This window comes from Sarcophilus harrisii, chromosome 1 (assembly GCF_902635505.1).
Source record: "Sarcophilus harrisii chromosome 1, mSarHar1.11, whole genome shotgun sequence".
Classification (NCBI taxonomy): Eukaryota; Metazoa; Chordata; class Mammalia; order Dasyuromorphia; family Dasyuridae; genus Sarcophilus; species Sarcophilus harrisii.
The window spans coordinates 197,398,556-197,423,319 of NC_045426.1; the positions used below are offsets into that span (position 1 = coordinate 197,398,556).

The 24,764-nt window shown below is 34.5% G+C and overlaps 1 protein-coding gene across 1 annotated transcript; it reads right to left on the reverse strand.

Moving 5' to 3' along the window:
* Window positions 1–336: 336 nt before the first annotated feature.
* On the reverse strand, window positions 337–24,460 carry MINAR2 (membrane integral NOTCH2 associated receptor 2). The gene is made up of 3 exons (XM_031968329.1): window positions 23,691–24,460; window positions 6,291–6,527; window positions 337–658 (listed from the first exon to the last, which is right to left on the reverse strand). The coding sequence occupies exons 1-3, from the start codon at window positions 23,853–23,855 to the stop codon at window positions 479–481; spliced, it is 582 nt and encodes a 193-aa protein (XP_031824189.1). The 5' UTR covers window positions 23,856–24,460; the 3' UTR covers window positions 337–478.
* Window positions 24,461–24,764: the final 304 nt, after the last annotated feature.

The window sequence follows — 24,764 nt, forward strand, 5'->3', positions numbered from 1 at the left end:
CAGGACAGTTCCATTGGCCTTGGGATGGAGAGAATTATCTGCACTCAGAGAAAGAATTGTGGGAACTGAGTGTGGTTCGCAACATAGCATTTTTACCTTTTTTTGTTGTTTGCTTGCTTTTATCTTTCTCTGTTTTTCCCTTTTTGACCTGATTTTTCCTTGTGCAACATGATAATTGTGGAAATATGTATAGAAGAACTGCACGTGTTTAACATGTGTTGGATTACTTGTCATCTGGAGGAGGGGTGGGAGAAAGGAGGAAGAAAAATTAGAACACAAGGTTTTGCAGGGGTAAATGTTGAAAACTATCTATGCCTATGTTTTGAAAATAAAAAAAGTTATTATTAAAAAAAAAAACTCATGTTCACCTTCATGTCAAGGTGCAGCATTGAAACAGGACTAAAATAGGAATACATATTAATGCAAATTTCTATTGAAAGAGAACTTTTCCATGCTCAGTTTTGCTATGGCATATTATTCAGGTAAGGAGATTGCAAACAGTAATTACAGAAACCAAAATACAAGCAATAACCAACACAATCAGGCTTATTCGGCAATATTTAGATTGCTTCCATTGTCGTTCTTTCTTTTTCAACAAGGCGTCATATCCAGGTGTGTATGTGTCCCCCAACCAAAACCGTAGATCATTAGGGTTTTCCTAAAAGAAAAATTGTAAAATCATTATAATCTAAAGTAATTATTTTGAATTATTATATAATAGAAAATTCATTAATTAATAGGACTACATCTTGAAACATTTGAAGGTAGAGTAAATAGTAAATCTGTTTTTGTGGTAGCCCAGAGCTGTTAAATTCTAGACATTACCTGAATGATCTAGAGAAGTCAATAGTGAAAAACAGTTAACTATTGATAGTTGGATGCTAAAGTTGGTGAGGGGGAAAGTGAGGTTATTAGATAACAACAATTATATCTTACATATTAAAACCACACCTGCTTTTTCTATTTAAGTAAATTTTCCATTATTTGTAAACTTCAAAGTGCTATGAAATATTATTTTTGTAGGAATGAGTTATTCAACATCTCTGAGTCCCAGTCTCTGCATCAGTAGCAAAAGGAAGATTAAGGAAAGTAGAGGTTAAAAGTAAAACAAATTTTACAAAGAACAGGAGACACACACACACACACACACACACACACACACACACACACACACTCACACCACACAGAGAGGGAGACAAATAGAGAGAAACAGAGAGATGGAGACAGAGAAGGATGAATACAGGTCAAATAGGGGCAGTTAGGTGGCTTAGTGGATAGAGGACCAGCCCTAGTCAGGAGGACCTGAGTTCAAATCTGGCCTCAGTCACTTAACACTTCCTAGCTTTGTGAACCTGGACACTTAATCCCAATTGCCTTAGCAAAACATATATATATGAAAAATAAGATGGAGGGAAAAACAGTAATTATAACTTTCATAAAGAGAGTTCTTCTTAAATTTCAAAGTGATATGTAAACCTGATAATATTATCAAAGACTGATTACAAAGAGTCCATATTTGAAAAATCTATATTAGCATTATTTGTTTAAAATTTTATAATATATTTTAAAGTGCAGATATATAGAAATACAAAAGCTAGGAATGTTTGTCACTATTGTAACTATCTTACTTTTCAGGGCTGTAAATGTAATAGGATGAATTATAGATATTAAGCTTAGAGAAGATAAGGGATATTAGATATTTAATAAATGTTTGATTGGTTAATAATGAGGGATGGAAGAGAATGCATGAAGAAGAAAATAATAAAATAGGACTCGAAAGTTAAATCATAAATATAATGTGAATGGCTATAAATTATACAACGAGGAATATGTATTTTAGAGGAAATAGGTAATTATTTGAAATGTTTGAGTAAGAGAATAATATTTTTAGACCTATTCCTTAGGAAGATTACATTTGTCTTTGTGGAAATAGTGGAGAGAAGATGGACATAAGAGATATTAGAGGGGAGTTTAATTTGGCAAATCTAAACAATAAATTGGTATGTAGTGAGATGAAGGAGAAAAGTTCAGAAGAGATTTCAGGATTACAAATTTGGGTGGTTAGGAGTATGGTGATGACTTTAATAGAGATAAGAAAATTTGGAGATGAGACCTATTTAAGGGAGAAAATGCATGAGAGTGTTGATGATTTCTGGAGTAATTCCTAAAATGTGGGAAGGGATAAATCAAGCAAGCCTCAGAAAGAAGTGGGTATTGTACTTCATTGACACAAGAAGGATGGAATAGTGAATGTGTAATGATTCTAAAATGGTTTCACTTATTGAGAGACTTCCTTTTCGATAATCGAAATATTCTGAATTATACCATTGTCAAATCAAGACAAAAAGCATGTATTTGCTTACTATGTGCCAAGCATTGTACTAAGCACTGGGAACATAAATATAGGTAGAAAGATAAACCTTGTCTTCAAAAAGAAAAGTGAAAATCGTGTGTATTTTTATGTGTGTGGTAGTGGGGTGAGAAAGGGTTGCTAAGAAATGAAGAAGATACCAGAGAGACCGAGGGGCAGAAAGTCCAGGACACACACAGGTGTTTCTCTGAAACAGGAACATTCTGAAGTCTTCCTCTGGAGAGGAAGGAAGACATAGCTGGCCAGCGTTTACTGTGGCCATCATACTCTTACTCCACACTTACTTACATGATGATGGGTGGAGGGGAGGAAGTCTCACAACACACAAGGACAAGGTTTATTAAAAGTGTGCTACCTAATTTCAACTAAGTCCTCCCTTTAGCAAGACAATCAGTCTTACTCTTTCATATTTGATTCTTTGTCCTTCTCCCAAGTATCTTTTCTTCATAGGCTACTTCACCTTATATCTTTCTTAGAAAATTAAGCTTATTAGCTAGCAGTTCTTTCTTTGTATCTTTCAACCCCTTCACCCCCCTCTCTACTCTCTACTTCAGGGGTCCTCAAACTACGGCCCACGGGCCAGATGCAGCAGCTGAAGACTTTTATCCCCCTCACCCAGGGCTATGAAGTTTCTTTATTTAAAGGCCCACAAAACAAAGTTTTTGTTTTTACTATAGTCCAGCCCTCCAACAGTCTGAGGGACAGTGAACTGGCCCCCTATTTAAAAAGTTTGAGGACCTGTTATTCCAATCAGTGATGAAGAGGTGATTCCTTGCTTTGACAACTCTAACCCTTCTCTATAAAACCATGACTCCGTCTCCTCCCATCTTCTCTAGCAAATTGTTGCAACAATCATTGTGTTCTTCCAACTCTCAACTATCCCTATGTATTGGTTCTATTCTTGCTCCCTGAAAAAAAAAAGGCAAAAATATTTATATAATGATTTTGATTGTGAAGCTTTTTTTATATATGTAATCACATTTAAACTTCACAACTCTGAGGCAGATGAACAAACTGAGGTACAGAGCCATCAAGTGTCTTGCCTAAGATCACATAACTAAAAGTGCTTGAGAAAGGATTTGAAGTCAACTCTTCCTTACATACACACATACACATATATATCATATGCAATATACCATATTTTATGATGAACATATATAGGTATCATATGTAATATATATTAATTAAAACATTATTTCTTCTAATTTTTATTATATATATAAATATATAACCATGTATGTAATATGTATTTATACATAGCCATATACATTACATGTATATATATGCACAAACTACATATACACACATATAAAGTTATCATATATATATACCCATACATATATAGTACATATACCAGCTTCTTAAACTGAACTTAGTGACCCCATGAGGCAGTTCATAACTTAAAATGGGAATTATAAAAGTATGGCTTATTATCAGTAAATATTTGATTTTCATATTTATTTTATTTTATATTTTATGTATACTCATATTTATATATTTGTGTTTGTTTGTTTACCTATTTATTTATATTTTATTTTATATACCTATGTATCCAGGGTTATGTAAATGTTTCTTAGGCACAAAGAGGTCCTGAGTGAAAAAAAGTTTTGAGTCCTGTTATATATAATATACACATATATACCTACCATAAAACTGTCACTGCATCTTATCAAAACTGTCACTATATCTTACCATATGTATATGTCTGTATCTTTGTATGCATATGTGGATATATATATATATATATATATATATATATATATACATACATATACATGGATGGTGTCTATGGATATATGTACACATATATACATGCATATATATTCTGTGGATATATACATATACACACATATGCATGCATAACTATGAACTGGAAATGTGTAAAGCTCCCTTTCTCAGTTTTAACAATTGCTAGCTCGAAGATAGATGGTAGGATGATAACAAAGTCTCTGCTGCTTCTATGCCTAAATAACTCAGAGCTGCTGGATTTTTTGTGTTTTGAGATAATATGCTAATAATCACTAAGCAAGAAAAGCTAATGACTCTGGACTTTTAAAAGGAAAATAAATATGATTACTTAGTCCTTCCTTCACCTCTTTCTGCTTAATGGTTAAGAAGGGGATTGCTTCATAATTTTAAAGGACAAGAGTACTTCAGGGCTAAAGTATACATGACCAGAATCAGATTGGTGTTTCATCATCTCCAAAGCACCCCAAAACTGACTTATCACATCTAGTTAATCAGAATCAAGGGCAGTTTTGTGCTTCCCCTATCAAACCTCCAATTACATGTAAAAATAAAGACAAAATGATTTATGGATGATAGGAAAGCTTTAATAATTGGTAGAATATGTAAAGGCCTTTTGTGATTGATAAAGAGTAATAATAAGCATTTACATTATATATGGAATCATATATGTATAACATATAGTATCATATATATATATAGTACTTTAAGATTTTAAAAGTATTTAAAAAAATTATTTCATTTTATCTGAACAAAGACCCTAGGATATAGATGCTATTTTACATTTTATGGCTGAGGAAACTGGCAAACAAAGCTTAAGGTTACCCAGAGTTACATAACTAATAATTATCTAAAGCTGGATTTGAATTTAGATCTTTCTTATACTATGTACAAAGTTCTATGCATTGTATCACCTGGCTGCTTAGCTTAAACTTAAACAGAATAAGAAGTTCTAAGTGGTGGAAGTGAAAAAGGAGAGCACCCCAGGTAGGGGTTTAATATAGGCCAAAAAATAATAATAATCTAGAAGCTTATTATGTACTTTTCCTTTGTTCAAATTACTCTTTTAGTTATTGCTGTCATTAAGACACAAAGGGCTAATTGTGATATAAACTTTCCACCTTAAGTTTATCATTGAGTTTATAATGTAATCATGTAATAAGTTATCAGCTATCATTTTCACAGTAATGAAGGATTAAAGATGATGCAAGGATAGAGCACCAGAGAGCAGGACCAGGAGATCATTATTTACATCAACAACAATACTACATAATGATCAATTCTGATGGACGTGGTCATCTCCAGCAATGAGATGAACCAAATCAGTTCTAATAGAGCAGTAATGAATCGAATCAGCTACACCCAGCGAAAGAACTCTGGGAGATGAGTATGAACCACTATGTGGAATTTCCAGTCCCTCTACTTTTGTCCACCTGCATTTTTGATTTCCTTCACAGGCTAATAGTACACTATTTCAAAGTCCGATTCTTTTTGTACAGCAAAATAATTGTTTGGACATGTATACTTATATTGTATTTAATTTATACTTTAACATATTTAACATGTATTGGTCAACCTGCCATCTGGGGGAGAGGAGGAGGAAGGAGGGGAAAAATTGGAACAAAAGGTTTGGCAATTGTCAATGCTGTAAAATTACCCATGCATGTAACTTGTAAATAAAAAGCTATAATTTAAAAAAAAAAAAGGATAGAGCACCAGATCTGGAGTCAAGAAGACTCATCTTCCTGAAGTCAAATATAGCTTCAAATAATTACTAGCTTTGTGATCCTGGGCAAATCACCTACCCGGGTTTGTCTCAGTTTCCACATCTGTAAAATACGCTGGAGAAGGAAATGTCAAGAAAACACTAAATGGGGTCATAAAGAATCAGACACAACTGAATAACAACAACATTTAATATAACTTCTTAATTCCTCTCATTAATTCTAATCTTCACCCCTCCAAGAAATCTTTTTGTTTCAGCCACAAATATGATAGATTTCTGTGCCAAATTTATTTTATCTTTTTCTGCACCATCTGAAGTTGGTTCTGAAACAGAAAACAAGCCAAAAGGCTTATATGAAGAACCAAAGCCCTTAGAGCTTAAGTCTTCCTTTGATATCTGAGATATTAATTGTGCACTTTAGGAAATGGATTTTATTGATTATCGTACCTTCAAATAGCCAGAGAGGTTACATTGCAAAGAATTCTTATCATAGTCTTGGACAGTCCAAGAAGGGCTCTGTTTTCTTTCTTCCATGGCTTCTTCTAGCCTTATGTCCCCATATAAAGGATTATTCTTCAGTTTGAAAGTAGACGTACTCTGTCCACCCAGAATACAATTGATAATCATTGGGTCTTTCATATTTGATTTGCCACCAAGCTGCTCAGCAACATTTCGCTTTTCTCTCTGTAAAAAATTTAAGGAAGAAGACTTTTATAATTTATTTAGCAGGCTACTCCAATGCTGTTACTTTTTAATTCAGAAGATAAATATTGAATAAAACTTTAACCTAGGAATTATGGTTGATACCTGAAAACCAAGGTTTAACTCCCAATTAAGGGGAGAAAAAATTAAATGGAAATGTCAGCTTCTAGGATGGCTTGCCATTTGACACCATGTAAATATAGTTTGGGTAGCTAGATGGTGCAGGGGATAAAGTACTGGAAATGGAGTCAGAAAGACCTGAGTTTAAAAAGTATCTCACAAACTTACTGGCAACGTGATGGGGCAAATCACTTAAACCTGTTTGCTCAGGTCCTCATGTGGAAAATGAGCTGGAGAAGGAAATGGCAAACCACTCCACTTCCAAGAAAACCCCAAATGGGGTGATGAAAAATGGGGCACTCCTGAAACAACTGAACAGCTTGAGTTTCTTTCTCATTCTGTAGTTATGATATACCTCAAAGGTGTTTAATGTGTGAAACTCAGAAATTATTAGGAGAGTTAGAAATCATTTATTAACAGTTGAACCCTCAAGTCCCTTATTAAAGAGGCCATGGAATCTGAGATGGTCACACTTTGCAGGACAAAAAAGGCTAATGAATAAATAAACTTTTAAAGTTCCTTCCTCATTCACAAGATTTTATTAAACTATTACAGTGGTGTATTACCTGGGACAGTGACAATTTTATACAATTTAATTTTATTAAAGTAGTTATTATACTTTGTTCTACTGCTACTAGGCTGATTCAGAGCTTCTGGATTTGACTACATGACTCTGAATTGAACTGGTTTTCACCTACTTTTTGTTTGGTTATTTAATGAATTTCATGCCATTCACGTTTCTATGCTCATTTTTCTTCTTTTTTGATCTGTCATTTAAAGAAATATCTATTACTCCAAGGAAAAGGAAAAGGTTATAGGTCTAAAAGAACTTTGTAAAAATTCTTAAAAATGTTATTGTGACTGTTGTAGGAAAGTAAGGCATTTTTTTTTCAAAGATTACCCTGCATGTCTGTGATTTCTTCTGGATGTCTGTCTTTCTCTTGCATTTCAAAAACATTATAATGGCCTTTTTTTCTCTCTCCTTGCTTTAATTTCTCTCTCTGTCTCTGTCTCTGTCTCTGTCTCTCTCTGTCTCTCTCTCTCTCTCTCTGTCTCTCTCTATCTCTCTCTCTCTCTCCCAAGCTCTGCCTTTGAAAAAGGGGGAAGGAAACCAAAATTTTTGTAAAAATTATATATAATAAAGAAAACCAAATTTCTACATTGGTAATGTCTAAATATATTTGTTTTATTCAGTAATTTGAATATATAACCTTTCTATAAGTGGCTAATATATATCATCACCATCATCATCATCATCATCAGTACTCTGGAATCATGATTGGGCATTGCATTAATCAGAGTTCTTAAGTCTTTCAAAATTGTTGAAAAATTTTTCATCTATTTCTACTTATTAATTCTTCATAAGTTTGTCCCATTCTGTTTCAATCTTCCCAAGTTTGTACATTTTTTTGCTGTGGAATGATACCCACATTATATTTGTATATTATAATCTGCTCATTCTCCAATTATTTGCTACAATCTATAGAGCTGTCATAAACATTTAAATACATTGCTTCTTTTGTTATTCCTCTGTTCTTTTTGACATATAGGCTATGATGATTTAAAAATTCCAAGACATAATTTCTGAATAACTTAATTGGTTTATTAATAAGATCAAGATGTTATTAATAAAAGGATGATTATTTCATTGTCTCTCTCAGACCCAGGACCCCTCATGGCAGTGGGCTCACCCTTTCCATGTCCTTCAAAGAGTAGGTATTCCCTAGGGGTGCCAATCAACTCTGAATGGTTAATATAATGGATGAGCTATCTTAAAGTGAGGGTTTTGGGTACATGACGTAGGTCACCCAAAAATCTTGATCAGAGAGACATCAATTTCTTACCACGGTCTTGAAAGAATGCATATCCCCATACCTGTCTTAGCAAGCACAAAGAACAGGAATATATCCATTAACCCAAACTTAGAATTTCTTTTCTTTTATTGTCTGATTAGATCTTGGCCCGGTAAATCTCTGATAGATTTTTCACACTGTTTGGTTTTTGAGTGTGGAAGCAGAAAAGAGGAAATACCTAGTCCTAATACAATCATTAGTTATTAAATATAAGAGAGTAATAAATAATTTCTCACAAAATCCAGTAATTCTATCAGTAGGCCAAAGAGTATGCATAGATTAGTTACTTTTTGGTTGATGGCTCCAAATTCTTTTCTGGAATGGCTGGATAAATTCACAACTCCTCCAACATTACATTAATGTGCTCTCCCCATAGTTCAATATCTGTCTTTCTCTATTTTTATAGTCTTAGTCAATTTGGGGGATGTCAAATGGAACCTCAGAGTTGCCTTAAAATACATTTCTCTAATAATTAGTCACTAGATGAATTTCTTCAAATGCTTGATAGCATACATTTTTTACCTTTTAAAATCACCTATTCATAACTTCTATATTTCATACAGAATGTATCTTGTTCTTTCCAACTTAAATCCATTATCTGAATATGGGAAATTTATCTGAGAAAATACCTGCTAAACTTTTTTTTTCAATTAATAGTTTTCCTTTTACTTACATTAGATTTGCATGTGCAAAAACTTAACGTAATAAAATTATTTATTTTATTATGTGTGGCCTTCTCTATCCTTTATTTGATTTTTAACTTCTCATTTCTGTGTTTTTAAAGATAGCTTCTTATTACTCCTCTCATACATTTTCAATGTGACCCTTCATATCTAACTAATGTATATATCTGATATAAGATATTGGTCTATACCTAATTCCTGCCAGACTGTATTTCAGTTTTCTCAGCAAATTTTATTTTAAAAAACGCTCTTAACCCAGGAGATAGGTATTTTCTGTTTATCAAATATTCTTCCACAATATTTATTCCTTTCAATTTTGTTGCATACTTAATCTCTTCTGTTGATTAATCTCTGTATGTATTAACAAGTAACAAAAAGTTTTGATGCTGATTTTTGTAGTCTACTTTGAGATGTAGTAGTGTCAGGACTCCCCTTCCTATTCTTTTTTTTTATTATTTCTTTTAATATTCTTAACCTAAGCATTTATAGAATATATACTATACACTGGACAAAGTCTCCCACTGCATCCAGGGCCACCTTCAGTCATTCTGATCTCTATCTGGCCACTGGCCACTGGATCTGGCTCTGGAGGGGAGGGTGAGGCAGGTGACCTTGCCCAGCCTCCCTCACTTAAATCTAATTGCCTTGCCTGTCATTGCATCCCTCCCTGATGTCATGTCAGAAGGAAGGACAAATAACAACAACCCAAGCTTATGTAGATGTAATTCCTGAGAAGAGTAAAGTACAAGTGTTGGCCATCATTCACCAACATTGCCCTCTAAAAACCCTTTCTTGTGGGCCCTTTTTATGTGAGATAATTTTCCCCATTTTACTTCTCCCTTCCCTCTTCTCCCAGGGTATTCCTCTTTCTTACCCCTTTATTTATTTTGTTTTTGAAATTAAGCTATTGAGCTCACACTTCTTTCTTTTTTTTTAATAAGATAATTTCCCCCATTATTTCTTTTCATTCCCACTTTTTCTGATACAGCTCTTTCTTGCCCTTTTAATTTTACATTAAATTTGGGCTCTGCTCCCAGAGTGGAGGGGTCACTGTCCCAAACTTCAGCTTTTTCTTGTTGTCTTCAGAGCTCGATCTGGGGGTCTGTAAGCTTTTGGTGAGATCCAAGGGAAAGTAAGACCATGCTCTCCTGGACTGTACTCTGAGCAGAAAATGGCCCTTGTTCCCTTTCAGGCACAAGAGCTGGTGTTCTTCACCCTGGAACTGGGATATGAAACTGGACATGGACACTACAACAGGACCCAAACCCACTGTCAGCGAAGGGCACCCTGTAATATCTTTCTGACCGGTTGCCTGACCCCTGACCCATTTGGACTCAAAGCTCCCCAAGCTGCAGCTGCCTCAGTTCCAAGGCCTCCAGCTGATATTATGGTATTACAGTGACCTCTGCTGAGCTCTAGGCCAATTGACAGATTTTTCCTGTTAACCTCCCAAGTTGTCTTGGGCTAGAAAAATGTCTCACCTTTGTTGTCTCTGTCACTCCTGAATCTGATTCGAGATACTATTTTTAAATTGTTTGGAAAGAAATAATAGAAGAATAATAGAAGAGTTAAGCTGAATTACTGCCTTGTTCTTTTTACCCCCTAACTCTATGATATTTTCATCATTGGACTTCTATGGCACTGAATAAAGAGTGTAATTTAGCAATATTATCATATTTATTATATTGGCATAATCTAACCATGGAAAATTGGTATTTTTCTAATTATTTAAGCATGTCTTTATTCTTACAAAGAACATTTTATGGTTGTATTCTTAAAGCTCTTGTGAGTCCTTCTGTATTGTAAATATTTAATACAATCTATAGGTTTTTAAAATGAAATTTCCTTTTAACTCTTTTTATTGGGGTTCCTTGATAATATATAGAAGTGCTGATGATTTCTGTGCACTTATTTCCTTAAATTTTTTAAAATTAATTTAATTTTAAGGAAATAAATTTTTTTAATTAAAAATTTTTGAGTGAACAAAAATTAATTTTCTCACCCTCCAATTTCTTTCGGCAAAACTTAATCAAACAACACAAATTTCTGTATTTCCTCTATCCAAAATCTCATTTTGTATCCAAAGTCCATAGGATCTATAAACATGAGAATTCTGTTTCATTTTCAACTAGGCTTATTTGTTGCATTGCTTTTTCCTGTTACAATTTTACAGTTAGGATTTCCAGAGCTATATATAATCTAGGCTCATGTATATGAGGTAGATTTATTTTTAGATTCAGTGATTGTAGTTTTGGAAGGGTAGTTATGAAATGGCTTGCACTTAAGTTGCAACTAAATAGCAAAGCTCTCTACTGGTATTTCTCTGGGTGTTCTTCTCTCCTGTGTGTCTCGACCTCATGCTACAAACAAAAGGGTACCCAGCAACCTATAAGGGTAGAATTTACTACAGTTTATCAAAAGCCAAGCCTTTCAAAGTTATTTTTCCTCTATAATGGTGTCATTTCATAGTTATGTTTATTTTTTTGACTTCAAGTCAGAGAGATCTTCCTGGTTTCCTCCAAAGTCACATTCGGGAGGTGAATTCCTCTTACACCTGTGACTCTGGGGCCTCTAGTTAGTCATTCAAAATTGCCACTCAGTAAACCTTTTTTTTTTTTTTTTAATGATTACTTTTTTTTTTCAATGCATTTATTTTTATTATAAAAAACTTTTGATTCAGGAAAATACTTTTTTTAATGTTAAATATGGTAGAAATTTGTTAAAATCAATAAAAACATATGAATGGAATTGATTGGATGAAATATTTCTCAGTATTGAGTCACATGATCCCTGTTCCTAGAACTGGGACCCTGCAGAGGTCTGGATGGATGAACTTTGAACCCTAAGATACAGGAAGTTGCCAGAAGTAATGTAACCTGTGGGGACAGCCAACATTGGTGACCATTGGTCAAGAATGGTTATGTCCTGTTAGTCTATCCTATGAGAAGGCTCGAGTCTTTTGCTTTTAAACTCTGGACGAGTGGGAAGCAGGCCAGGTTCTAGGTGCATATGGCGGAGTTGGGATGGCTCCCAGGTGTGTCTGGGACGCTTTCTCTTTGTACCTGATGATGTCTCTGATTACTTAATTGGGAAGGGGGTCTTGCACTCCACCTGCTTCCCCCCCCCCACATATTTATACAATTAACTTGCTGCACAAGAAAAAGCAAATCAAACCAGAAAAAAAAAAATGAGAAAGAAAATAAAATGCAAGCAAACAGCAAAAAAGAGTGAAAATGCTATGTTGTGAACCACATTCAATTTCCATAGTTCTCTCTCATTCAGTAAACTCTTATGCAACCTCAAGTACACCTTCGGTTCTCTACCTGGATGCCAGTCTGGAAGGTGGGAGCCTCCTGTACTGAGAAAGACAGAGTCACTAAAGATCAGTTGCCTTCACCAGCAGAAACTTGACTACACCTCTATTATACTATTATATCTATCTATCTATCTAATATTATACTATGTATAATACACTAAATATGGTATTTACTTTATGTAACTTGACCTTAAGTCTAGTTATTCATCTGCCAGCCTGAGTTCTTGTTTTGGAAGTGAGCTCTCACTGAGAAGTTTAAAAACAATATAGAGGAAGCAGAATTCTAAGAGTAGCCTGACAACAATCCATTCACCTATTCCAAATTAGTGCTAAATTTGCTTCCAGAGATGGGTAGCAACTCTAGCAATTATGAGTTCAGCATGTGCTAAAGGCTTGGGAAGACTAATGTAAAATGTGGATAACAGAGAAAGCTAAAAAAATTCTATTTTGAAAAAAAAAAAAGAAATTTCATTTTGTTGGTCGTTCTAGCATTTGACCTGGTTTGTATTGTAACACACATCTCCGAGCCTTCCCTTTCTCCTGATCCTGCCCATATGTGACCTTTTTTTAATGTGGAAATAGATAAGAACAGTCCTATCAAAGTGGGATTACAAGAGATAACTAATCTAAAGGAGTGCCTTTTTTATTACTGGCTCTGTCCAATCGAGATGCCACATCTCCTATTTATACCAAGTCCCCAGGTAATAGGCCTAGCCCAAATTCACCTTCCTAAATTGAAATCTATATAAATTTTGTTTTTCCTTTGAAGAGCCTCTGTCTATGCAGGTCTTGCTTTCTTGCTGGCTAATTAAATTAAATCCTCACTGGTTCCTAAAGTTTTGGTTTGGTACTGACAATTTTACCCAACAAGTAGTGAAACTTGTGAAATTCCTAAATGGGTGGACTCTTGGAATTCTACTGGGAATCTGGTACTTATAATGTTGTGCCATAGTTCTCTTTTAATGTCCTGATTCAGTTTCCCTAATTATCCTATTTAGTTACTTTGCCTCAGGTTATAACCATTCCCTCTTAATGTTTAATGGGATAAAGGTCTTTATCCATTTTAGACATCATTAGAATATCAGGAGCCTCTCCAGCACCTCCCATTATGTCATCCTAAGTGCCTCCCCCCATTAGATCATCCCCATCCAGGTACCTCTCCCATTATGTCATTGTTCTTGTTACCTTATAAAAGAACTTTGTTATCTGATATTCAGGGCTGGATTCTTTGAGAGGTCTCCTTCAGCCCTGGGACCAAACATGGATCATTTGGTCCCAGTAAAACTCTCCATTTAATAAACTATTAAATTGTTCTCTAATCTCTGTCTTGCTCAGTTTCTCCAGCATTACAATTAGGTGAGAATCAGCCACGGCCCCCCCATCAACCATTCTGTAGAATTTGTCTTAAGAAAAACAAGAATAAAATTTTGTGAATGTTACATGGAAATAGTACTTAGACCTTTTTACAATCTTTCCTTGCAAAGTAAGAGATTTATTGTTTTAGTGCAAAGAAGGATGGTTTTTTCACTCACCAAAGAGGGAGGTAAAGGAACTAAATAAAGCTAGTTTGAAAGTATTATGACACACACAAAAATAGATTTGCTGTTGAATTTATACTTTAAAAAAATGGAAGCGTATTTAAATCAATGAGAAATTTGAATTATAAGTAAAATTTAACTTGGGAAAATTCTTGGTGTTACCACTGTTATCTTCTCCTGTGAAATAATAGAATGAAATAACAGATTTTAGATGGGGCAGCGACGTAGAATAGTGGATAGAGTTCAAATCTGAATTCAGATACTTCCTGGCTGTGTGACCCTGGACAAGTCATTTAATCCTGTATGTCTCAGTTTTCTCATGTGCAAAAGGAAAGGGCAAAGGAAATGGCAAACCATTCCAATATCTTTGCAAGAAAACCCTAAATAGGATAAAAAAAAGATGGATATGACTGAAAAAATGACTAAACTAGAAGTGTTTAGATAAACTTGAAGCAAATTCACTTAAAAGTTTTGGAATGGACAATGCATTTGTCCTCAAAATAAAAGTATTGCAATTAATTGATATGTACAAAAAATAGGTGTCGTGCTAAATTGTAAAGAAGAATTCAATAGTCTGGAATATGATTGAGAAATAAAGACTAAAGGAATTATAAAGCAAATATAAGAAAGAGGTATAGGTTCAGAATATCAAAAAGAAACAAAGTCCTGTTTTGAAAGGCTTTAATCAAAATTCACTGAAAAGCTATAAGGAAAGGATGAGAAAAAGTTTAAGCAAGTAGAGATGAGAGAAAAACAGGTAGAAAATTGAAGAAAATTGGAGTCTATCTGTACTGAGGAGGATTTAAAAGCAAAGGATTGAAGTTTTTGGGAAAAGAGTTTTGAGGAAAGTTTTTTATTTTATTGAGATGAGAAGGATATGAGAAATATTATATGTTTTTTTAATGATATGAAAAATATGGAAATAGATTCATAACATGGAATTATTTGAATATAGTTGTCTGTCTATCCTTGAAGGGGAGTCTATTTTAGTCATTATGTGAATAATGTAAAATCTTAATGTACCCTAAAAGAGAGGGAAGCATACAAGCCTATCTCTTTAAATCTTTGGCAGTGGATTACTGAAAGGAGCAAGCCTATACATTGAAATGCTAGCTAGACCTTTGGGAAAACTGAGATTCTGTATGATATTATTTGTACATATACATGTATACTGAACATGTGATTGAATTCGAGTTTTATTTTAAGTGAAATGCATTTTTCTATTAGCATAACTGTATTGCCTGACCCTTTACAAGTAAATCAGGCCTTAATAGGAAAAAAGGAAAAAAAAAAAAAAAAACAACAATAAAGCTTAATGCTTAGTATTAAGATAATCTGAAAAAACAAGCTTGGTTGAAAATATAATTGTATTCAAATTACTTTATATTGATTAGTATAGAATGCCAAAAAGGATAAAATAAATAAAATAATTTTTCTATGTAAGATAATTCAAAGATACATTCAATTGAATTAATGTCATTTGGCAGGCAATAAGTTTTGTTTCAATGTTTATATATTATTATTGTGTTTATAATTTTTTTCATATTGTGAATTTTGGAAAACCACTGTATAAAGAAATGCTCTTAAGAAGATGTAGCAACTATTTCATTGCATCACAACTCCCTTTGATCTGGATGTTGTGAAAATATCATATTAGAGACTATTGTTATAATGTCAAAAGTATTTGATTGGGTATGTTTTAAAAGAAGATTATAATTATTTATTATGTGGGGAAAAAAACCTTGTAAAATTTCCCTGTCATCTGTAAACTTCTCAGATTGCTTCCATCTGCTTAGGTAAAGTCACAAAATTTTATTGACTTTGTGACAGACATTTCTAATTGTTATGAAATCCTTAAATAATGAAATGATTTTCTAAGAAAATAGGATCCCCCTTTCATCACAAACATTCACTGACAATGTGGAAAGGTAATATATGTTTGTTTATAACATAGAAATGATTTTATGATGATTTGTGATAGTGAAAATTATGAGATTATAGCTTAAAATAGCTAGAGTTGCTTTAGGTTTTGAGTTATATATTCACTATTGATATGGAATTCCAGAATGTGATTTTTTTTTTTTTAGTTTCTAATGATTGCTTTTTACAACACACCGATATAACTCAACAAAGAAAAAAATAAAAGGATATTGGCTGAACTTTTTTGGAAAGGACTGGTAAATTTTTAGTATTAACTGCTATTGCAATAACATGAAAAATAATAATAACTGTAACTAACCATAAGCTATGACTAGTGAAACTTACTACTTGAGGTAAAATTTCTAGGGACTATAATTTGATATACTTCTGTGTTTGAATTTAGGTATAAATATCTGAATTATCATTAAATCAAAAATATTTTACCTTTTGAGGAAAATGCCAAGAGCTGCTCAAAGGGAGCATCATCCAAGAACTGCTACCCTTGGAAGAGTGGCTATGAAAGTGGAGGGATGACTTTTCAGATGCAAAGGTAAGATCTTTTGAACTCACTTTCAGCTCCCTGGAGGCCTCAGAATCAGCCAGAGGCAGGATAAGCAAAAGTCCTTGGTCTTTAGGAAATGAAGTGAAGGAGAAGGACAAAACTGCCAGGAGTTTTGCCAAAGATCTTTCCTTGATTCTGGAGTTCAGAATCTCCACACTTTTCTCCTCCTCATCCTGAGGCCAAATTAAGTTCTCTAACCTCTTTCACTCCACCCCCTAATCCCTCCTATGATTATCAAAAGATCAGCCAACACAGAATGGTGAGAAGGCCCATTTTTCCAAGCATATTCTAATAGAGCCCAATAGGTAATTAAGTGCTTGGTTGTCTGATTCAAGTTTCCCTATTTTATTATTTCCTTTTAAAAAGGAATGTTTTTGGAAAAACATTTTTACATTCAAAGGTTCTAATAAAGGTCTCATTTTTATGGAGAATTCATTCATATAGAGAATTGACTCAAATTTATAAGAATTTGAGCCATTCTCCAATTGATAAATGGTCAAAGGATATGAAACAGACAATTTTCAGATGAAGAAATTGAAACCACTTCTAATCATATGAGAGGATGCTCTAAATCACTATTGATCAGCGAAATACAAATTAAGACAACTGAAATACCACTACAAACCTCTCAGACTGACTAAGATGAGAGAAAAAGATAATGACAAATGTTGGAGGGGATGTGGGAAAAATGGGACACTGATACATTGTTGGTGGAACTGTGAACAGATCTAGTCATTCTGAAGAACAATTTGGAACTATGCCCAAAAAGTTATCAAACTGTACATACCTTTGACCCAGCAGTGTTACTACTGGGCTTATATCCCAAACAGATACTAAAGAAGGGAAAGGGACCCGGATGTGCCAAAATGTTTGTGGCAGCTCTTACTCTTGCTGTGGTGGCTAGAAACTGGAAACTGAAGGGATGCCCATCAGTTGGGGAGTGGCTGAATAAATTATAGTATGTGAATGTTATGGAATATTATTGTTCTATAAGAAAGGATCAACAGGATGATTTCAGGGAAGCTTGGAGAGACTTACATGAACTGATACTGAATGAAATGAGTAGAACCAAGAAAATATTATACATGGCAATAGCAATCAATTCTGATGGACATGGCTCTCTTCAACAATGAGATGATTCAGACCAGTTCCAATGATGTGATGAAGAGAGCCATTTCCACCCAGAGAGAGGACTATGGGAACTGAGTGTGGATCACAACATAGCATTTTCACTTTTTTTTTGTTGTTTGCTTGCATTTTATTTTCTTTCTCATTTTTTTTCAGGTTTGATTTGATTTGTACGGCAAGATAATTATACAAATATCTATTTCTACTATGTTTAACATATATTAGATTACTTACTATCTAGGAGAGGGGTGGAGGAAGGAGGGAGAAATTGGAACACAAGGTTTTGCAAGGTTTAATGTAAAAGAATTTTCCATGTATATGTTTTGAAAAATAAAAAACTTTAATAAAAAATAAAAATAAATAAAAAGGAATGTTTCTCATCTGTTTAATTCTGAACATGGATATGATGCAATGTGAATAATGTGGAACTTTGTTTATGTTATTGGCTATTCCAAAAAGCAAATTGTGGCTCTTACCTGAAATGAGAACAAGTATTACCTTCTTCCCTTCATAAAAAATTTCTCTAGCCACAGCAGATAAAATTATATTTTTAAAAATAATGAATCTTGTTATTGCAATACCCAAGATTTCTGAATTGAGATAATGGAATACAGATATAAGGTATCTTATTGGGCAGCATACTTGTGTTCTTTCTATAGCTCTGTTGTTCATAAGGTTTTCTCGATGAGATCAGAATGAAGAGGGGATCCCCAAACTCTGAAAATCCTTGAAGATCTCCTTCAACTCTGCCTCAATTAAATGGTCAGACAATTCTCAGATGAAGAAATTGAAACTATTTCTAGCTATATGAAAAGATGCTCCAAGTCATTATTAATCAGAGAAATGCAAATTAAAACAACTCTAAGATACCACTACACACCTGTCAGACTGGCTAGAATGACAGGGAAAGATAATGTGGAATATTGGAGGGGATGTGGGAAAACTGGGACACTGGTGCATTGTTGGTGGAATTATAAATACATCCAGCCATTCTGGAGAGCAATTTGGAACTATGCTCAAAAAGTTATCAAACTGTGCATACCCTTTGATCCAACAGTGTTACTACTGGGCTTATATCCCAAAGAGATACTAAAGAAGGGAAAGGGGCCTGTATGTGCAAGAATGTTTGTGGCAGCCCTCTTTGTAGCGGCTAGAAACTGGAAACTGAGTGGATGCCCATCAATTGGAGAATGGCTGAATAAATTGTGGCATATGAATGTTATGGAATATTATTATTCTGTAAGAAATGACCAGCAGGATGATTCAGAAAGGCCTGGAGAGACTTACATGAACTGATGCTGAGTGAAACGAGCAGGGTCAGGAGATCATTATATACTTCAACAACAATACTATATGATGATCAATTCTGATGGACGAGGCTCTCTTCAACAATGAGATGAGCCAAATCAGTTCCAATAGTGCAATAATGAACTGAACCAGCTACACCCAGTGAAAGAACTCTGGAGATGACTATGAATTACTACACAGAGTTTCCAATCCCTCTATTTTTGTCTGCCTGCATTTTTGATTTCCTTCATAGGTTAATTGTACAGTATTTCAAAGTCCGATCTTTTTGTACAGCAAAATAACTGTATGGACATATATACATATATTGTATTTAATTTATACTTTAACATATTTAACATGTATTGGTCAACCTGCCATCTGGGGGAGGGGATGGGGGGAAGGAGGGGAAAAATTGGAACAAAAGATTTGGCAATTGTCAATGCTGTAAAATTACCCGTACATATAACTTGTAAATAAAAAAACCCAACAAAAAAAAACTTTGCCTCAGTAAGGGACCCTGCCCCGAGGGACAAACAGTTTCATCCTTATTATCTGAATGGGTTGGCTCAATCCTGAAACTCACTGAATTCAATTCAAATTCCAGCTCAAGCTGAAACCCAGCAATGAGCCAACTTGGGACTCCACCCACAAGCCCTCTTCAGCTTGTAGCCAAAGCTCTCATTATAAAACAGACCAACTAAAACCCTCTCTTTGCAGAGGTTCCAAACATGCCAGCTCTATGCTTGGCATGCCAAGGGCCTCTGTTCACTGGAATGCTCTTTCCAGTGCCATCCTCTCTTTACCCTCACCTATTTCCTAACCAGACTTCTTGTGCCACAGTTCCCTTTTAATGTCCCTTTTAAGTCTAATTGTCCTATTTAGTTACTCTGCTTCAGATTATAACCTTTTCCTTTTAATGGTTGATGAGATAAAGGTTTTATATCTTTAGGCTATAATCATTCCTTCTTAAGGTTTGACAGGATAAAGGTCTATCCATTTTAGACATCATTAGAATATCAGTAACCTCTCCAGTACCTCCTCCCATTTTGTCATCCTAGGTGCCTCCCCCCAATTAGGTTATCCCCATTCAGGTACCTCCTCCATTATGCCATTGTTATTGTTATCCTATAAAAGAGTCTTGCTGTCCCAATACTCAGGGCTGGATTCTTTGAGACAATAAGTCTCATTCAGCCCTGGGGCCAAACATGGATCATTTGGTCCCAGTAAATGTCTCCATTTAATAAACTATTAAATTGTTCTCTAATTTTTTTCCTGCCTCAATTTCTCCAGCATTACAGACTTTATGTCTCTCTGTCAGGATTTCTAATCCCCATAATAAACCTCTTTATCAATCTAGGTTTTCAAGTCTGTAAAGTCTTTTACAGAGAACCTTTTTGCCGCCAGAAGGGAATCCCTAAAACTCCCTACCCTTGTGCCAAATCCCAACAGGTTGCGGGGAGCCAAACCTCTCCATTTGGTTCCCTGAACCCTGAACCTGCCACTAGACCTTATCGTTTAACTCCTTGACCACCAGAAACCCTAATTTCATTTTGGTTCCCTAAACCTAAATCTCATCAAGAATTGGTTCATACCACATGAACAAAATGCTAGAAGTTCAATCTGATTAGATTTTGACAGATCTTTAATTATGGTGGTTTATCACTAGCAGGCAGGTGGTCCATTAGATAGAGTGTCAGAACCTGAATCATGAAGAGCCTGAATTAAAATGTACCATCAGACACTAGTTGGGTGATCCTAAGCAAGTCACTTAACTTTGTTTACCTCAGTTTCCTTATTTGAAAAATGAAGAAGGGGATGGCAGACCACTCCAGTCTTTGCCCAAAAAAACCCAAATGGATCAGACAAAACTGAAATTACTAAACAACAAAAATCATTAGTAGGTTTTAGCAACATTAGCTAGAGAATCTTCACAAGTGACCTGTAATCTGGAACTGGTCAAGGAAATACCTTCACAAACCTGCTCTGATACACACACAGATGCTTGAGAAATACCATGGAGGTGATTGCCAGACACCTGAAGATCGTGGACACTGCCAAAGGTCTCAACAACTCTAAAGATACAACTATACTGGATTTTTTCACTTATTCTACTGAAATTTTGCTTATTCTATGTATAGCATGGATTTGTAACCTATTCCATGAGCTGCTTATTATTTATGCTTGGATCAATACTGATTTGGGAATTTTTTCATTTTAATGTGAGACTATTATAGTTTCAAAGGGAGAAATATGGGTAAGAAAGAAAGATAAAGCAACTCCATTTTGTCTGCAGTTTCTTTAACTTGAACTGGACCTATTTGCATTGCAGCCCCCACCCTGTCTGCTGTGACTTTTTTTTTTTTTTTTAATGCTAAAACAGCCAAAGACAGTCCTATCTATAAGGTTGAGGTTACAAGAGCCAGTTTAATATTAAGAAAATCCTTTCTTATTACTACCCCCACCAACTGCCCTGTCCAATCAAGGAATATCACATTCCCTATTTCTATTCCATAAGCTCCCAGCATAAGACCTTAACCAGTAGCCCAAACTCAATTTACCTCTGCCTAAATTGAAAGTGATATAAACTTTATCCTTTTGTTCCTTGGGAGAACTTCTGGTTAATTCAATAAACCTTCCCTGGTTTTAAACTTTTAGTTTGGAATTTTGGTTTAAGTTTAGTATTTGTTCCAGCACTAACAATTTTACCACAAAAGCAAAAAAATCTATTCAGCATTTCATATAACACTGCAAGTAGTTTTTAAAGATTATTTATTTAGTATTTTTTTTCTCTAATTACATGTTAAAATGTTTAACATTCATTTTTTAAAATCTTGAATTTCAAATTCCCTCCCTTCTACCCTTTCCCCTCACTGAGAAAGCAAGTAATTGGATATAGGTTATACATGCTCAATCATGCAAATATTTCCACATTAGTCATGTGGCTAACAGTAAAGTTGTAGTGATACTTGAAGAAAGTTATCTATGATACCTATGGAGCTGAGTGGAAGTGCAATTGAGAACTTGGGACTTCCACTAGACAATATGCCAAATGCATATGTTAACCTTGTTTCATTGAACCAATCTTCCTTGCCTGAGTTGTCTCACTAGTAATGAGAACAGATGGCTAATGAAGGATTAAGAAAAGTAATAAAAGCCAAAAAAGCAAGGAATTGATCCTAAAATTCTTATAATCAAGTCAACAGAAGGCATTTTATTCCTGAGACAACACAAGAAGTTGGAACATTGCATCAGATTATAAATGATTCCATGCACTGAACTAGAAAGTAGCTATGCTATCCAATATATACATACTACCCAATAGTCCTGAATGCTTTATGAAAATTATGCTTTGGGAAAGAGAGGAACTTCTGGCAAGTAAGAAAAGAGATTGTATTGGCCCAAGATAACTGCACATATCACCAAGAAGTGTGAAATTAGTGACATGTGTACACAAAGAAAAGCACTATCAATTTATGCTTTGTATTTGGAGACTCTAAATATGAATATGTTATTAGTATTTGTATCAATTTTTTATCTCTAGAAGATATAGAGATTAAAATTATCACATCTCCAACAAGAGAGACTGAGGCAAAAGTTAAATACAATATATACATATATACATATATACATATATATAAATATATATATATATATATATACACACACACACACACACACACACACACACACATACACACATAACATATCCATACAGTTATTTTGCTGCACAAGAAAAATCGGATTTAGAAATAAGGTAAAAATAACCTGAGAAGGAAAACAAAAATGCAAATGGACAAAAACAGAAGAAGTAGAAATGCTATGTTGTGGTCCACACTCATTTCCCATAGTTCTTTCACTGGATGTAGCTGGTTCAATTCATTACTGCTCTATTGGAACTGATTTGGTTCATCTCATTGTTGAAGATGGCCACGTCCATCAGAATTGGTCATCATATAGTATTGTTGTTGAAGTATATAATGATCTCCTGGCTCTGCTCATTTCACTTGGCATCAGTTCATGTAAGTCTCTCCAGGCCTTTCTGAAATCATCCTGCTGGTCATTTCTTACAGAACAATAATATTCATATACCACAATTTATTCAGCCATTCTCCAATTGATGGGCATCCATTCAGTTTCCAGTTTTTAGCCACTACAAAAAGGGCTGCTACAAATATTTTTGCACATGTGGGTCCCTTTCCCTTCTTTAATATCTATTTGGGGTATAAGCCCAGTAGAGACACTGCTGGATCAAAGGGTATGCACAGTTTGATAACTTTTTGAGCATAGTTCCAAATTGCTCTCCAGAATGGCTGGATGTGTTCACAACTCTATCAACAATGTATCAGTGTCTCAGTTTTCCCATATCCCCTCTAACATTCAGGGAACAAGGGACATTTATGTAACATTTTAATGTTTACAAAAGGTTTTGCATCTATTATCCTATTTGATTTTTAACCCTGTCACTACTATTTTCTCTATTGACTTAAGGATTTTCCCAAAGTCAAGTAACTAGTGAGTGTCTGAGACAGAATTAGGATGAAATTCTTTTGTTCTATAAAAATAAGGCTAGTTAGTGTAGAAAGCATCTGTAGTTTATAGAAAGAGACCCTTCAAAAAAAGTTACTTCAAAGATCAATATTTCACATTCCATTTAAGGCCACAGGCTTCAGAGACAGAATTGATAATAAAGATAGAGAAAAAGAAGCACCCCTTAACTTTATATATCTCTGTATCTTACCTGTGAGTAGACCAGATTATCCCAGTGCTGCACAACTGGATAATTGCCACCTGGTAATAATGGGAAATTAGCTTGAGGAAGTGCAGAGTTGTTTACCAAAGATTTCACTTCAAGTTGCAGGAATTTGTCAGGGTGATTGTTATTTGGCAAAACTGAAAGATCCATGTCTTTCTGTGCGGTGAATACAACCTGGACAGTGGCTGTAAGGCTTTTCCATTATTGATGTCCCAGAGAAGGATCTCATGGTTACCTGTAACAATACCTGCCCAGTGTTCAGTTGCGGACTGCTGAGGAAAATCAATCCATATATTAGATGTCAGGTTAGATAAGCAGAGGAAACAAACCATATTGCCTAAAGGTTCAAGTTTGGTACTGTCGGGAACTTATTAATATTTACATATACTAAAAGATGGTGAATTAGAAAATTTTCCTCCAAGTCTTGTTCCTTATTTCGATTGGAATTAAATCAATGAGTTGTTACATATTTAATTCCAACCTCAATATGCTTAGCCAGTTCAAGAATGTTTTCTATTTCTATTGGTTTAAGGATTACGAATGCCCATATTAAATCTCCTTTCTTTCCATATAACCCCAGTCCATTCAACTGAGTTGAGCCTCTCTGTAACTACAGGTACTCAACCAAGATGATTATAACCAAAGTTCATTTGTCAAGGTACTGAAGCCATTGCTTGATTCCAGTAGAAAACATAGAGATCTTCTTGAAAAATGTTCAACATCAATTTTTTATTATATTTTTTTATCCACAGAACATATACATGGGTAGTTTTTCAACATTGTCCCTTGCAATCAATTCTGTTTCAACTTTTCCCTTCCTTCCCTTCACTCCCTCCCCTAGATGGCAGGCAGTCTCATACATGTTAAACATTCAACATCAATTTTAAAAGTTGTAACTCACCTGCATTTGGCTCAATGTAAATGAATGAGACTTCTTTATCTTGCTTCTTTCTAAAGCTAGGCCAAGATTCTACAGTAATAAAAGGTTTCCCAGTAAATAAAAATCATTCCAAAGAGAGGCAAAAAATTTGCTGGTTCAGATAATTTATTTGAATTCAT

Bases quoted from the DNA above. Each gene is read 5' to 3' on its own strand.
- MINAR2 (XM_031968329.1), bottom strand. From the start codon at position 23,855: ATGGATCTTTCAGTTTTGCCAAATAACAATCACCCTGACAAATTCCTG. The intron at 6,528-23,690 runs GTAAGATACAGA...AATTTTTTACAG, and splicing joins ATAATCTGGTCTACTCACAG to AGAGAAAAGCGAAATGTTGC. The intron at 659-6,290 runs GTACGATAATCA...TTTTTCTTTTAG, and splicing joins ACCTCTCTGGCTATTTGAAG to GAAAACCCTAATGATCTACG.